The sequence below is a fragment of the Falco punctatus genome (assembly GCF_963210335.1).
Source record: "Falco punctatus genome assembly, chromosome: Z".
Taxonomy (NCBI): domain Eukaryota; kingdom Metazoa; phylum Chordata; class Aves; order Falconiformes; family Falconidae; genus Falco; species Falco punctatus.
The window spans coordinates 53,004,637-53,020,638 of NC_137586.1; the positions used below are offsets into that span (position 1 = coordinate 53,004,637).

At 43.8% G+C, this 16,002-nt stretch overlaps 1 protein-coding gene across 1 annotated transcript; it reads right to left on the reverse strand.

Annotated features, from left to right (window-relative positions):
* Positions 1-1,667: 1,667 nt before the first annotated feature.
* Positions 1,668-9,783, reverse strand: NIPSNAP3A (nipsnap homolog 3A). The gene is made up of 6 exons (XM_080371373.1): positions 8,519-9,783; positions 6,930-7,137; positions 4,851-5,012; positions 3,189-3,338; positions 2,725-2,811; positions 1,668-2,614 (listed from the first exon to the last, which is right to left on the reverse strand). Exons 1-6 carry the CDS (start codon positions 8,951-8,953, stop codon positions 2,538-2,540), a joined length of 1,119 nt encoding a protein of 372 aa, XP_080227499.1. The 5' UTR covers positions 8,954-9,783; the 3' UTR covers positions 1,668-2,537.
* Between the last annotated feature and the right edge of the window lie 6,219 nt (positions 9,784-16,002).

The following is a 16,002-nucleotide window of genomic DNA, read 5'->3' on the forward strand; positions in this document are numbered from 1 at the left end:
TGCTAAAAATACCCTGTAGATGTTTTCACTGACAAAGCAAAATGTTATGTTTGAGTATAAAGACTCAAATACACCGAAGGTAGCTAATCCTTAGCTCATACCAAATTAAAGGAAGATCATTCAAGTTAATACTAGGTTGATTTTCAACAGGAGTTTACAAATGAAAGCAGAATAATGGTCCGATTTATCAAAGGAAAACTGATGTTAAAATTTTGCCTGCTACTGACCCTAGTCCCACAGTCCCCCACCAACAGAGTTCCAGAATCCAACCAATTTTTGAAGTTACACTCATTAGGAAAATCCATCCTGAGGTAAGAAGCCATTTAAAATTCCCTGGCTTTTCTGTTTTAATCTAGCATTCAGCTGATGCTTTGCGTAATGTGCTTGATTCATCAACTCTTGTCAAAAGGCAACAGACTTTGGAATAAAGCATACCTCTAACATGCTGGCAACAAAGCAAATAGTTTTGCAAAAAAAAGGTATATTGTTTTTAGTACACCTTTTTTTTTAATTATTCCAATAAACAAACAACTTGATTTTTGTATTCACATAGAAAAAAAACATGGCCTGAAAAATGGTACAGGGAATTAATAATGTTTTCGTTACTAAAAAAACAAAAGTCCTCTGAGTTAACTGCCACAAGGCAAAGTTCTGAATCAAATTTGTAATGATGGTTCATCAACCACTTATACCTTAAAAAGGCATTTTTTAAAATGTAAGACAGTGAGTGGTCTCTGTAGGAGTGCTTGTTCCACCCTGAGAGTCCTACAGATGGCTTTGCTGGCAGGAGGCAAGGATGAAGACTTAGGTATAGGAGCTGGGACCTGTTATATTCCCTTAACTACTGCACCTGGATTCCATCCACCCACCTTGGACATAAGCTAATTGCCAACAGCTGGGTTTTTAGTGCCTTCCATGAGATCTTAATGCATTTTACAGAAGCAATAATCACCGTTAGCCAGACTGCACCAAAGTATTTCAGTAGAGAAGTGAAATCAATTGCTCATTGCAGATCAGTGATTAACCTGTGGAAAAGCCTCCAAGTGCTCTGCCGGTTTAGTAACCTTTAAGTCGCAGAAGAGGGTGCTCTGTACCACTGTACACAAAACACGTGCTTGACTTCACAGCCCACGTGCCCTCTGCCCGGCTGCTATTCACTCTAGCTTACTGGCTTTGAAGTAACTAATTATCAAGACTGTAGTTGACCAAAATGCAAGACATGCAAAATGGAAAACCCACATTGCAGAATGGGGGGTTTAATTTCATAGTTTAAAAAGAGTAAGAGCTTGAGATGTAAACTGCAGGAGGGGGCCTGGAAATCAGGACCCTGTTAGCTCAAAGGAATGTGCTCGAGCTTGTAGGCCACAAACCCTGGGAGGACAAGGAATGTGAATAGATGACAATCAGCAGGATGAGTCATGCTGAGAGAAGATAAGGGAATGAGGAAGGATGGTGCCAAGGAAAGGTAACACCTTGCTGTTAATTGATGGTAGTTAACCACCAATCGGGGATTGCCTAGTATGCAATGCTTAGCTTCAAGAACCAATCTGTTTAAAACGCGCAGCTTCTGAAAGTGTATATAAACTCGTGCTTCTGTACAATAAATCGACTTTTGCTTGCATCAAGCTGCGTCCCATCTCTTCATTCGCCGCAGTAAACACTAAAAATTCATGCTTTATACAAATTTATTTGTTTTTTAACAGTCTGGCAAAGAGTATTTCAAAGAATGTAAGCATCTGTTTGTAGGTGTAATGTAAGGTGAGTTTGACTACACAATTGAACAAGAAGGGCTAATCGACTTCAGCACTCTAAACAAGTATTAAAATACCTAAGGCAAAGCATTATGTAATCCACAGTTTTGAGGAAGTTTTTGCTGAACAAAAAGGGAAAGGGATGAAGCAAACTACAAAACAGAGAATAAATGCTCATCTCATGGCAGATTTTGTAACACACTACCTGACCAGCTCCACTGCAGCACCTCCTAGGTGCAATTCTAGCCACCTGGATGGTTTACATTACTCAGAATTAATTCAAAGCATTCGAATGAGAAGTCTGATTAAAGCGTAACTGAGTAACAGATACATGGGGGCGTTCTTTCTTAAACCAGCACACAATACCGAAAATGTGATAATTAGGAGCATCACCAAAGTATGTTATGAGAACGATACCAGCTCTGAGCTGTACCGCTGGAAAAGAACACTTAACTTACTAGGTTAGAGAAGTGATCTAGCTATGAAGAAAAGTTTTAAGAACTGATGTGTTAAAAGACAGGTGCAGCGTGGTTCTTGCCATAAGTGATACTGCTAGAGTTCTTTTTCCTGGGGGTGTAGGAACTTCACCGTAAACTTCTGTTTAGCAGTTGCTATCAGGCTTCCAAATTTTACTGATTTACATTGCTAATGGTCAGCATTTTGTACCCATTTCTTGTAAATTGAAGAACAGCTCTGTTCATGACATCACATGTCCACCTGATGGCACCTGCTGACAGCACTTCCATCCTGGCCTTTCTGCCATAGGTTACATCCATTAGAAGAAGGTTACTTCAGCGGCGAGCATTGCAGAGGAATCAGGAGCACATTTTGCTGGGAGGCCAAGAATCTGACACTGTCCCGCACTGAAATTAAATACATACTTAATTAAGACAGTAACCCAATGAGAAATAATACTTTTCACAGCGTACATGCAAGTAACACTATGGTGTTCTCTGGATCCATCATGTCTTACCAGCTGCTACCACTCTGGCATCTTCATGGGCACTGTGCCTTCCCGCTGCCCGGTGATCTGGGCTCTCATTCCACCACATCACGTGGACTAAGAGAGTACAAACAGTCAGCTGAATACTGTTACGCTGCAATAGAACATGTACTGTAAGTCCTAGCAGTCTGCCTTCACCTGTTAAGGTGCCTTGCATTTAAGATGCCAGGCAAGTAAGCGGTGGGTGATCCTTTACTGAGCCTTTAAAAGGTTTGACTCTTTTAACATCGAATCTGAGAGACTTTGAACATAGCAGCACCTGGCTTGAGCCTATAACCCAATACACAAAGCTGGGTTCAAGGACTGTTTACAGTACTTTGGTGATCCACACCAACAATTTCATCAAGCCAGCCAGTCCTCATCCAGGACAAGGGCTTGCCCCTCTCCTTCTGTCCCTCGCCATGCTAAAGTCTGTAGCAAAAAATGAGTAGTACCTGTGTTAAGTAATCCATACTCCGTGTGGAAAACACCAATCAGCTTGGTGTAGCCTGTGTTGATGTGAGCATTGATTGCAGCTCGAAATGCTTCACCCCACAATGCTGGCCCACCAGGCTTCATCTGGAAAGTAACCCATTCATATACGCCTGGAAGAAAAGGCAAAGACAACCTCAAGGAAGGACATACAAATTAATATGCCGGTTCTCAAACAGTGTGTCACGGCTATGATGTATTTATTGTGAAACCATTACTGCAATTCCTCACCATTTGGGCTCAGCAGGACACGGAACTGGCCCTTCATCCCAGCATGCACAGTATCTCACAGCTGCCAGGGGCTCACAAGAGCACAAGCAAGCAGCTTGCTAACTGTGGCTAATTCAAGTTTAAATGCAAAAGTTAAACTGGGACCATGAGTTTCAAAAAGCTTCACACAAAGCCCAACTTAGCAATTTTCAGTGTTGCCTGGAAATTGGGGGAGATTCAGACTACTTTGCAGAAATTACAAATAATCATACATGTACGTGGGCTTTGGATGGCTGATTGAACAATGCAAGGTGTCCTTTTCCAAGACTGGTGATGAAGTGGTTTATGACATTATAAACACCTTTGATTCCTGGTAATTGGTCACAGCAAGATCTGAAGGCATAACCAACAGACCAGGGCTAGCTTAGCATCTCTGCTCTGTGGGAAAATCACCCTTGTTTGTAGACAAATGGCATGATTTGCTGAAAAACTTCAGTCCTGCTACAAGACACATTATCCATCTCCTTTCTATTCAGGCAGTTACTCTAGATCACAATTCTTGACACTTAGAAAGCTAGACATTTGCCATATGGCAATGTATGCCTGGTCTCATTCTCCAACAATGGGCTGGAGATAAACTAAAATGGGAATGAAGTGTTTGAAAAGTCAGCTCTCCAGTCTTCAGAGAAAACCAGACTGTTTTCAGATTCAATTGTAACAGCAGAAAATTCAGAATCACAGTGAAATAAAGAACAAAGTTTACTGTACGTATGCACATGCTAAGGGCTAAAGCAAGGCTCGTTTAATGTCACTTCATGCAACCGAGCCTCCAAACATTCACAAATCTGGGAACAGTCAATACTATTAATACCACATGTGCTATACAGAGATTTAAAATGCGTAAGGACAGAACATTTACACCTGTTATATGATACATACAAAGTATGCTAGACTTGCATGTATCTTTAAAAGGTTTTTGTTTTCCTTAAAAGCATTATGCAAAAGAACTGTAACATCAAAGCAAATCACTAAAAGAGAAAAACCTCTGTGAAAGAGAGCCATCTTTGTCTTTACTGTCTCCAGGGAATGTCCTCTCACTGATGGATTGCCAAAGCAAGTCTGGGATGACTGCTCTGACTACAGCACTGCTATTTTGTGTGTTCATTTAGCAGTTCACACACCTCTTTACAACTTTAATGATCAGGGCTCTATTTAGTAATTGATGTTAGTGTAAAATCCATCTTAAAAACTTTGTCCCTCAGCTTTGTTACGTCACCTTTTTCACATGACATGTACATGCACTTGTTACATGAAGGGTTATAAAGCCACGTAATACCTGGCTTAAACTTTAAGCCACTTTTTATTAGTCCATCAGCATCAGTAATTTTAATCAGCAAAAGAGAAGAGAAGCTCACCCCCTTCTTTTAGAGGCTTCCCAAGTTGACACCAGGGTACCAAATAAGCAACCTCATTGTGCTGCTTTTCTATCAAGGGGAGAACTGGGGAGATGAATTTTCCCTGCCAGTCTTTGTCATTGGCCAGTGCATGCCGGACCGCTGTTCTGTGAGCAAAATTATCTGTAAGACAGGGAAAAAAAAAAAAAGGAAAAAAAAACTATGAAAAAATGCTCTTAATGTCACAACAGACTCAAAATGTGTAATTACAAGGAGGTAAGCTGCACTTATGTTTTTAAATCAGTATTTTCCAACAGTGTTTCCTTTAAATTCTGGAAAAATCTTTGCTTTAGCTGTCAGATTTAAATGGTTTCAAGCCAAACCAAATTTTCTAATAAAGTTTATTAAAAAGTTAAAATATGTTAAGCAATGTTACTGTTAAGAAAAGTTCATAGATGGCATCCACAGGAACTACTGGATGTGGCAACAGTTACCAAGCATAAAGAGATTCAGAGAAAGCACAGTGGATAAGGAAGTGGAAAAGAAAATTCAGAAGGAATATTATCCCAGCAAGAGAAAATTAAGAAAAATATGAATTTTGCCTTGTACAAAATGACATCAAAATTACATGTGTAAAAGTAATGTTCCTTTGTTCAGCTACATGAAAGTTATTAAATGCCCAAAATCTAAACCTTTCTTCCTTCTTTTTCCTTAATTAAAAACAAAATCACTGAATTAAAAGAGTGTCTAAATTTCAAATGGTTAGGCTGCAGTGGCATCTTAAGCAGTACGTTTATGCAGACAGCTTTCAATAATACAAGAGAAAAAAACAACATCTGAGAATGGAAAGAACCTTAAGAAATACCGGGATCTTGGGCCTACTAAAAAAATATAAGCAGGGATTTGATGAATCAAGGAGAACTGATATTGTAACTTACACATGTAAACAACATTAGAAAATGAAAATTACAGGTTTTTCCTTAATTTTGCGTTTTGAAAGTTTCTCACAGATCATTGAAAACGGAGGGGTTTTGGTTACAGTAACAGTAACAGTAGAAGTAACAGCTAAGGCTAAAATGTTCTGAGAAGCAGGACGATTTATTAACCACAGATGCATGTAAACTCGTAATATTCCTGTCAACAAATGGCTGGTCCCTTTAACCCTCCAGGACAAAAAGTGTGCCATCTTATTCTAAACAGGTACTGTGACCATGCTGGATTTCGACATGCAGAATGAGGACTTCAGAAAACAAAATTCTCTGTCTGCATTCTACCCTGGACTGCAGCAAGTATACAAAGAAACTGTGTTGGGAGTGCCTTCCCACCTCCCCCTAACCAGAGTATCGAGTTCCCTTGGGCTCCACAAAGAGCACAGCCAGCACAGCCAGCACACCTCGTCTTTTGCGTAATTGTAGCAGTTCTTGGCTCACCAGCACCTTCCCGGTCAGCACCAACTCCAACAACATAAAAAGCTGATTATACTGCAGGAAGCCTGTCGCTACCAAGACTAAAGCAGCAACCACGCTTCTTGCGCCTGGGGAGTCTGAGCTGGTGGAATGGCTTCCCATTCTCAGCACAGTCCAGCTGCAGAAGTTCAAGCATGCAAACTGCACGCTCATTGATTTAGGAGAGTGACTGGTACACTGAACTAAAATTTGAGAACAATTATACATGCATATCAACATACACGGACTACATATAGATTGCCTGCACTTATGTGTATTATCTTATTAAGGAGTTCTCAACTTTTTCTCCATCCGTTTTGAAATTGTGAAAACACCTGCAGTTCGGGAACTGGCCCTATGTTAAAAATACTTACCATGAACCAAGCAAGCACTACCGCAGTTCCTCTGTTACACCTGTTCTGAGATTGCTGTTTAAGAATGGCTGTAATTCTCTCATCCCAGCATGTCAAAATCGACCTGACAGCCTCTGCAGCATTCTTTTCGTAATCAGTAAAGGAATAGTTTAATTTTTTTTTAATTTTCTTACAGTAAGAGGAACAAATAACAGCCCAGTAAGCATTCTTTTCACCTTCTTACCTAGAAGAAAGGGAGCAGAGAAAGACAGCAGAGTGGTGTAAAGGGATACTGAGCATACCATACTTCCAAATGTGGACCACCTTATTCATCGCTCCCAGCTCCGCAGACCAGATTCCCACCAGCTCTGAGTGAGCTGTGCGAAGGTGAAAGTACTTGTTGGCCATTTCCACAAACTCTTTCATCTTCGATGGCTTAATATCATACGTGCGAATTTCATAGAAAATGCTATCATTTTGTCTGGGCCCTGTAGCAAGGAATGCAAGTACCTGAGAGAAAATATTAAGAAAAATAACTAAAACTAATTCTCAAGCCAGAAAACTGTCTTCTGTCTAATTTCTGGAGTTTTCTAAAACAGTGAGATCCTATCAATGGATTTTTTTACTGGTGGCTGGGAAAGGGGGTACTTCATGATCTCCACTACAAAACCATCCTGTGACTTTTTTGGTCAGGAATAGTTCCCACGTGCATCCTTTGCTGCGACTCCTTCCGGCCACACAACAGGCTGTGATGTGTCTTTTACCTGTCACACTCAATTGTTTAATTAACAGCTCATAAAAACAAATCAGGATTTTCTTTTTCTCATACCTCAGGAAGCCAGTGGCAGGGCGCAAAAAGTCAGAACAATGAAAAGAGAGCCGGCTGGACGCGTTATTCAAAGGAGAGGCTGCTGATGCCACCCAAGCCGAGGCAACATCAGCACCTGCCTGCATTGCCCTTGTGCAACCAACTCAAACCACTGCCGTCTGTTTTCTGGTCACAACCCTTACACCAGTATCAGCAAGTCACATATTGCTGGCAAAAGAGAGAAAAAGAAAATGCCTGGGAAAAGGTCAATTCCTTCCAGCACAAGATGGCTAAAGCCTGCATCCTCGCCCTTCACAGCTGCTCCAGCACGGTTTTTCCATTAACAGAACATAAAACCGTGCAGAAGCCCCGGAGTTTGCCAGCTTTTGCCACTGCCTCAGCAGCCTGCGACACGCTGCCCAGCCTTCGGACACAACTAGAAAAATTAAGGCCCAGGGCCAGCCCTGCGTTTGCACAGCGGCGGCTGCCGGGCCGGTTTGGGCCACCTCTGGCTTCACAGGCACCAGCAGTGGCACGCACGGCGCAGCAGGGCACGGCACGGCACGGCACGGCACGGCCCCAACCGCAAGGCACGGCACGGCACAGCACGTCCCGGCACAGCACGGCCCCAACCGCACGGCCCGGCACAGCACGGCCCCAACGGCACGGCCCGGCACGGCACGGCACAGCACGGCCCCAACCGCACGGCACGGCCCGGCACGGCCCGGCACAGCACGGCCCCAACCGCACGGCACGGCCCGGCACGGCCCCAGCCGCACGGCACGGCCCGGCACAGCACGGCCCGGCCCCAGCCGCACGGCACAGCACGGCCCCAGCCGCACGGCACGGCCCGGCACAGCACGGCCCGGCCCCAGCCGCACGGCACGGCACAGCACGGCCCCAGCCGCACGGCACAGCACGGCCCCGGCCTCAGCCCCAGCGGCACGGCACGGCCCCAGCCCCCCACCCCTGACCCAAAGCGCACCCCTGCGGCCCCCAACCCCGCCTTGACGCCGGCACCGCCGCCGCGCCCCGCCCCGCCCGCCCCGCGCCTGGCTGCCCCCGCCGCGCCGCGGCCGTTACCTCAGGGCGGGCCCAGGCCCGGGCCAGGCGGGCGGCGGCGGCGGCGAGGGGCCGGCGGAGCGCCCCTGGGGGCAGCATGGCGGGCGGCGGGCGAGTGCGGCGCCAGCTGCCGGGGGCGGGGAGCGGGGCGGCCGCTGAGCCGCGCCGGGCGGTGGGGCCACCTCCGGCCCGGCCCGGCCCGGCCCGCCCCGCTGCGTGGGCCGGCGGCAGAGCGAACCGCCGCACGGGGGGCGTAACGCCGGGGATTGATCCCGCTGGGGGCGGGGTGCGCACGGTGCGGGGAGATGCTGGCTCGCTCCGTGCCGGTGCCGCGGGCTCGCTCTGCGCCAGCGCCCGGCCTGAACACAACAATGCAGCACCCAGGCTGTCTAGCGCTGCTCGCCCCTCACGGGCTGCCCCGGCGCAAATCACTGCGAATCGCCTGCCGCGCAGCATTCCCGCATCATTTGCGGGATCAGACTTGAGGTTGCATGGATACAAATTCCCCACCCACACCCTCCTCCTGAAGAAAGCCCCGTGGTTTGTCTCTGTGGTGGTCTTCTGGGTAAATCCAAGGTGCGTGCCAGGGGTGCACGGTGCCAGGCAGTGTCACCCCCTTACATCTGTGTGCCCGACTGCACAGTCCCCGCTGTCACACGGTTGCCTAGGGGTGGGATTTTGTGATGGCTGAGACTGTATACCTTTGCAGAATTAAATAGTGGCCAAAAAAACCGTAAAGATAAAATTTCCGCTGGTGTCAGTGTATCCAGGGTTTTACCTATGGGAGTAAATCAGCTTCTAGCAAAAGATGGTTTGTGGAAGACTATCTAAATTAACAAGGCAATGTCTCTCACGATTCCTCTTAATGGGGGCAGTACCTATCTTCCTCCACCCTGACTAACTGATTTTGAGGGCCTCAGCATGGAATTAAGAAGAAGAGAGAAATTATGGATTCATGCCTGTAGAGCTTTCACGCTTTTTCTCACAATTATGGACAACATTTCTCTTTGTTAAAGAAGGATTGTATAAATTGAGATTAAAAAAGTAGTTCTAAGAAACACATTAAAGAGTGATGTGGAAAGAATGAAGCATCTGCACTGTATATATATATATATATATTGTATTTTAATGTGCAAGTGGTACTCTTGGTTACATTTTTTTATATCAGAAGAACCAAGCATGATACGTGCTCAAGTGTTCTTGCAATACGGCCTGAATAATTCTCATAGTTTCTACAGCAGCAGAACACCTGAAGTGTGATGATTGATGCAGTTATTGCCAGTTTAAGATTGGTGTAACATGTGGGGGGTTTCTCCCTTGCAGACAAATTGTATTGCAGCTGAAGGCCGGGAATGAGATGGCACACACCAAAATATTTAAGGTTCTCCATTACTTCTCTTATTATATGGATTATGTAATGTTCACAGCCATGTTGTGCTGGAATATTCCTTCACATTTTTAAAAGCTGTTATTTCTGTTTGAACTTTTGTTGTGCTTGCTTTCTCATCAGGAATGATCACACAAGGCAGGATTTGAACTGAGTAGTCATCCCAAATCTGGTTCTTCACCCAGTGTGCAAGAGCCGATCCACGCGCAGAGCTAAGGTACATGTTAATGGCACCTCTGTGCAGAGATGGGTGCTAGGTGGTGAATCCACAAAGCTAGCACCCCTCTAACACCTGGTGAAACATTTTATACACTTTGAACAAGTGTTTACAATTATTTCTTGCTGGTTCTTACCAGCTGAGTCTCCATTTAAAGGCACAGCGCTATTTCTTTTCACCACACCTGTTTTGTGGGGCAGAGGCATTGTCAGTAGGGGGCCTTCTTTGCTACAGGGTGGATCTTTTACTATGCTAGTTAAGATAGTTCACACATAGTTCAAGTAATTTTCTGTTTGGTCTTATGAACCATTTGGTTCTCCTTGAGCTCACCTTTTTGTTTCTTAGCTTGACATTTATGGTGTCTATTCCTTCCCCCAGGGTCATGTCTTGTTAACTGTTTGTAAGGGTTGATCAACATCCTCTGGTTTTCATTTTTTTTCCCTGCTTTTCTTTGAAGTAAATAATTTGTGTATCACTAAGGTTTTGTTCTTGCTAACCTGAGAAGAGGCTTTGATTTTATATTTATTTTGTGTAGTCAGGGAGTAGAAAGGTGAATGTCATTTCTGTATTTGATCCAAATATTGTCGAAAAAGCATATTCATGGCCCGGTGTGCAATAAATCAATTTTCACACACTTGGGGAGACATTGCTTATGTATTTTAGGTTTGCACAAAGCTGGGGGCTAGGTGGTATTCCACAAAGCAAGCCCACCACATGGGACTTCCTGCAGTATATTTATACACAAAAACTGCAGAACTAGTAAGTTTCCAAGCCCATCCTCATTACACCAATTGGTTAGTAATTTGAATATAATTCTAATAAGATTGCACAACTGTTTCTACTGTCATGCATGCTCAGGGGAGGGGTCTTCACCTGGGCAAGAGCCTTCTTGACCTAGGGGTGTGATTTTTAGTATTATCATGAGGGTACTTCAGTTAAGGACCTTGAGTCTTGTTGCCAAGTTGGCAATACACCCTCAGAGTATCCTTATTAACTCTCTCTTTAAGGCCTAATTGTTCCAGAGTGTCTTTGCTCAAAGCATGGCTGTGTACTTCTTTGATTACAGCCTAAACTTGTCAGCTTAACATACACAAAGTATACCTTGCACAACACAATCAGACCATTTAAATGTTCTGAGTTATCCTTCAACCAAAACCAGTTCAACACAGTGCAGAGCTAAAACTTACAGCAAACTACACTGGAACTTAGGGAAGGCCTGAAATGATCCCCTGAAACAATTCAGCAAATTATAAGGCAAAATTTGAGAAAACTTCTTGCAAGTGCAGCTAAGGAAGTGGCAAAGAAATTAATTGAGAAAGCTGTTCTTTCAGCTCTGCGTGTTTTTTACTGGAAGTTGATTTCACCATACCCTGTAGTATTTTCTCATTCATGTTCTTCTAGAAGTCCAGGGGTATATCCTTCTTTCCGTGTGGATGTGGCAGTCACTGGTGAAGTGAGAGGGTTGTACCTCCAGCTCTTGTCTGCCACTTGCAGGCTCGTCTACCAATTCACAGAACGGTAAAGAAGGCCTGTGCTAGATAGACATAAATTTAACAATTCACAAATGGTTTGGGGATGACAGTGCTGGTCTTGTAGAAGAAATTACAGTAGGTAATGCTTCTTGCTGGGAAGTTTTAATTTTGGTACTGAATTGATGAATGAAATTAAATTTTCAGTTTATGTATCTGTGACTGCCTGAGCTGAAATGGTTTATTAAAAACTTTTGTTACTAATGGAAGGCAAAGCTCCATGGAGGCAAAATGCAAGAAAGCAATTTGTGTGCATTAGTGCATGTTGTACTCCCTGCATACAACATTTTCATCCATTTTCATTTTCCCATGAAACAAGAACCACATTTAATCTGATCTGTATGCAACTTGTGAATGTGGGCAAGCACTGGATAGGATTTTTTATTTCCTTGTACTGTAAGTGGAGGTGGTGATAATGAAAGAAAGGTAACCATCTGTACCAAAAGACTTAATGCTTGCAAGAGCAGCTTAAAGTTCATTTGTGATGTTTGCTTAAACACAGAGGAAGTCACGCAGAATTTTGGAAAATGAGAGAGCACAGTACCTGCTCCTTTGCTAGGGGGCATGTGTCCCTTTGTGAATCACAATTTTCAGTTTCCTATTGTATGAAGGAGATTTCCTTCTATTTCTCCATAAATCCTTCAGCTTAAAAGCCTTCCTCAGAAAGGCAAACAAGAGGGTGTAACTCACCTCTTATTTTGAATGGTGGTAGGATTTTTTTTACATAGTGCAGTGCCATTGGTAGGCTTGAGAACAGTGTGCAACAAGCTTGTGTAATACACTAGGTTTCCACTGTATTTTCTTCACCAATCTCTCGTGCTCAGTGCTGCCCTTCCTCGCTCTAGTTCTGCTGCTGGGTGAGCAAGCCACAAAGGGTTTCCTGGTTTGCGGACAAGGCAGTATCCCTGAATGTAATGCATCCTCTTGGTATGTTCCCAGTAGGCCAGAACATGTAAATATCCTTTGCTTTCTATTCTTTCAGCTGCTCCATATGAAATCTGAATAACAGCTTGTCAAACTTGGTATTTTCTTCCCTGTTTTTCCTAGCCAGTACTCACGAAAACAATCTGCCTTGTGCATTGTATGTAAATATTTATTGTGTGGCACTGGTGAGAATACCTATAAGAACCAGTGTTGTCTCTGTTTACTGGTGGTTGGTCACGTTAGCATTCTTTGTACCCAGGGCCTGAGGACATGCTTGAACCAGGGTTGCGTTCAGATGTCCTACCAGTCACCAAGCAACAAGAAAAAGAGCAGAGCAGGTGCTTATGGCTATCTGGAAGGGAGCTGGAGAGCTGCTTCACGCTGCTTGATTTTTAAAAACATTTAGGCCAGATGTCTGACATCATGACACTTTATGTCATTGTTTGTATCAGCACTAAGAGGAGGTGAATTTTACTGTACCAAAACATTCTCGACTCATCTTGCAAGTTGCTGTAGTGCAAATGGGCTAACAGACGACTATGTCTATTTAAATTAAGTTCAAAAGAACACTCAGATGTGTTCCTTGTTCTTTTTTAGAAGGCATGTTTCTTAGAAGCTTGCTGAAAAGATTTTTCCTCTCTCTTCCCCCTCCTCCCCCCGGGAAATCTGTAATGGTTTCATGATTCCACAATGATTCCAGGGACATGGCAAAGATAACACACACTGAAATCCTCCAAACATTTTTGTATAGTAAAATGGTTTTATTCCAAACCTCAAAAAAATCTTTCCTGTCAACAGGCCATAAATACTATATTTAAAGTACTTAAAGCCTCTATTAATTGCTTGTGCTTATTACTTGGCCACTGTAATTGCAGTTGTTTCTCTCAGAATATCTACCTGGGCTTTGTGAATGGTATTTTTAAAATTCAAGAGTAAAATATTCCTTTTAGTCAATCCCTTCTTAGTTAATTAGGTAAAAATGAATGCTCTGCTTGCATGTTTTCACAGACGGGATGACATAAGGTAGCTTCTGCCACTGTGGCTATTTCAAGAGCAATGTAGCTAGGAACTGGGAGGTCTGTGCTACAAAGTGCATGGAAAGGAGACACCATTAAGTATGCAGATGAAGGTTTACAAGGAGGAAGATCTAGCTCGCTTGACTCCTTACTTCACAGGTACCAAGTAGCTCACTTAACATTTTCCCCAGAAAAATTAACACCTGAAAGGTTGTTGATAAAACACAGAGACCCTCTTTCCTAAGTTAAAATTCTCTACAGCCTTCTCTTCTTTGCTTCTCTTTTCTGTATACAATAAGCTCTCTTCTGCAGGTGCAGAGTAAAATATTTAGCCAAGGTTGCACTTGTGTTCTGAACCCAGGTTTGCCTGGAGAGAAGCGAGTATAAGATGGGAGCCAAGTATTGCTTTAAGGCAGGCTCTAACTTCTCTAGTAAGAAAGCGGATAAAGCCAGATGGCAGAGATCAGTCTTTCCAGTGGAGGGCCACTCCACCAATCCTTGGGCAGGTATTTTCTGGACCTTCTACACACATACCTAGACATGTTTAACTTGGAGAAATGCAGGATGATTTCAGCTGAGGATGGAACAATGCTGTGCCTCCTAACCTGTCTGAGGCCTTATGTGATAGAGGAGACAAGCAGAAGTACAAATTGCATCAGATTTATATGAAGGTAGATGGAGTCCAACACAAGAGAGCTACCTGGAGAAAGCACCTTCTTTCTTGCAGTCCCATGCCAAGCCCAGCCCAGAGATAGAGAAAAGACATGGTCCTGGGCAGGCATATGAAAGCCGAGGAGGCTAGTAGGGACCACTTCCCTTTCTTGGGTGACTTCTTTTACTCTCTCCCACCTTGGATTCAAGATGAAAACATGTGGACCACTCTCATACGAGTGCATGCCCTCATGCTGTTGTTGTGCTTGTGCCTGACTGATGGGCTAGCTCCTTTTCTCCACGCTGCCCTGCTTCGTCTGACCCTACAATGCCCAATGTGGAAGGAGAGCATTGCCCATTTACTGTGGGCGTTGTTAACCTGGGTGGATAACCACCAATGCTGGCACATAGTAAACATGTATTTCTAGCTATTTTGTTCTTTATCTGTGACCTAATATGATACCAGTAATACTACTTATGACATTGACCCACACAGCCTGCAGCTGAAGTCACAGTAGCTGGGTTAATAAAAGGAACTCTGTGGTGGCTGTGCTTGGCCTCTTTGGGGTTAAAGGCAGCAAGTCTTGTTGCTCTTTTGTTGTGAGCAAGCTCTTCTGCCCTAATTCAGCTCCTGAGTTTGGGATCAAAAATCCTGGAGGACTTGTCATCAATGAAAAGCCCAAAATAATGAGTGAGATTTCTAAGCAAGATTGTTACCAACTCACCTCTCCTTATTATTGATGTGTTGCTTAGATAAACATCTCTTTCCTGTAGAAAAACAGTCTTGTCCCACTTGCCTGGAAAAGTTGTTCCTTCTTTCAGTCTCTGTAAATAACCTCTCTCAAGGCTTCCTTTGCCTGGAGTTGCATTGAAATGAGTACTGATAATAAGCCTCTGTTTCTGCCTCAGTTGCTCTTCCCTCAAGCCCTAGAAAACTTGCTTTTCTTGGTACTGCGAGATGAGTTGTTTCTCTGTTATACAATGTCTTCCAAAATTCAGGAGGCACTGCTGCTCTTTAGGGTAATGAGCTGCAGGTCTGTGCTAATTACATAAGGGATATTTGCAGCATTGCTTGTCAGCTACCTCTGCATATATGTCTATCATGGTGTCACCATCATTTCTGTCCTTCCAGTCTGAATCCTGGTGAATGAGCACAGCTAAAGGCTGGACTACTTCATCTACCTTCGAGTGAGCTATGGTTAACACAGGTTGAACGTGCTGAGCAGGGTATAGCTCAGTTAAATAAACTGGTGGGCTAAGAGGATGGAGGCCAGGAGCATAACAAGCAAGTTCTGCCACTGTGCTGCTCAGAGCAATCCCTAGAATGGTACTAGGCAGCAAGGGCTATGAGGTACACCGCAGTGCTCCTGCTACTACACAGGAGTGACTGTAGTGCCTGAATAAGCAGGTAGATAGATATGAATTAAGTGGACGTATAAAGCGAAGAATGTTTGCAAGTGGGCTTGGCTCATCTGGAGATTGTAACTTACACCAGTGCCACTCGCTTTTACAAAAATGTAGAGGTTTCTTTTTGCTTGCTTACTTCTACCCATGTGGGACTCATTCTTTCAAAAAAAGTAAAAGCAAGCAAGATTAGTGCCTTTTAATATGACTACACTACTTCAGAAAATGCTCTGAAATGCTGCTCTCTGTGATTGTTATTGCATAGAGATCACTCTTGTAATTCAATGTATTAAAACCAGAACAACTCAAATCCTTCTCTTTGTAAATTAGGACGCCTATGAAACTCTGTACGAAGCTTTGATACAGAATCTCCTGGC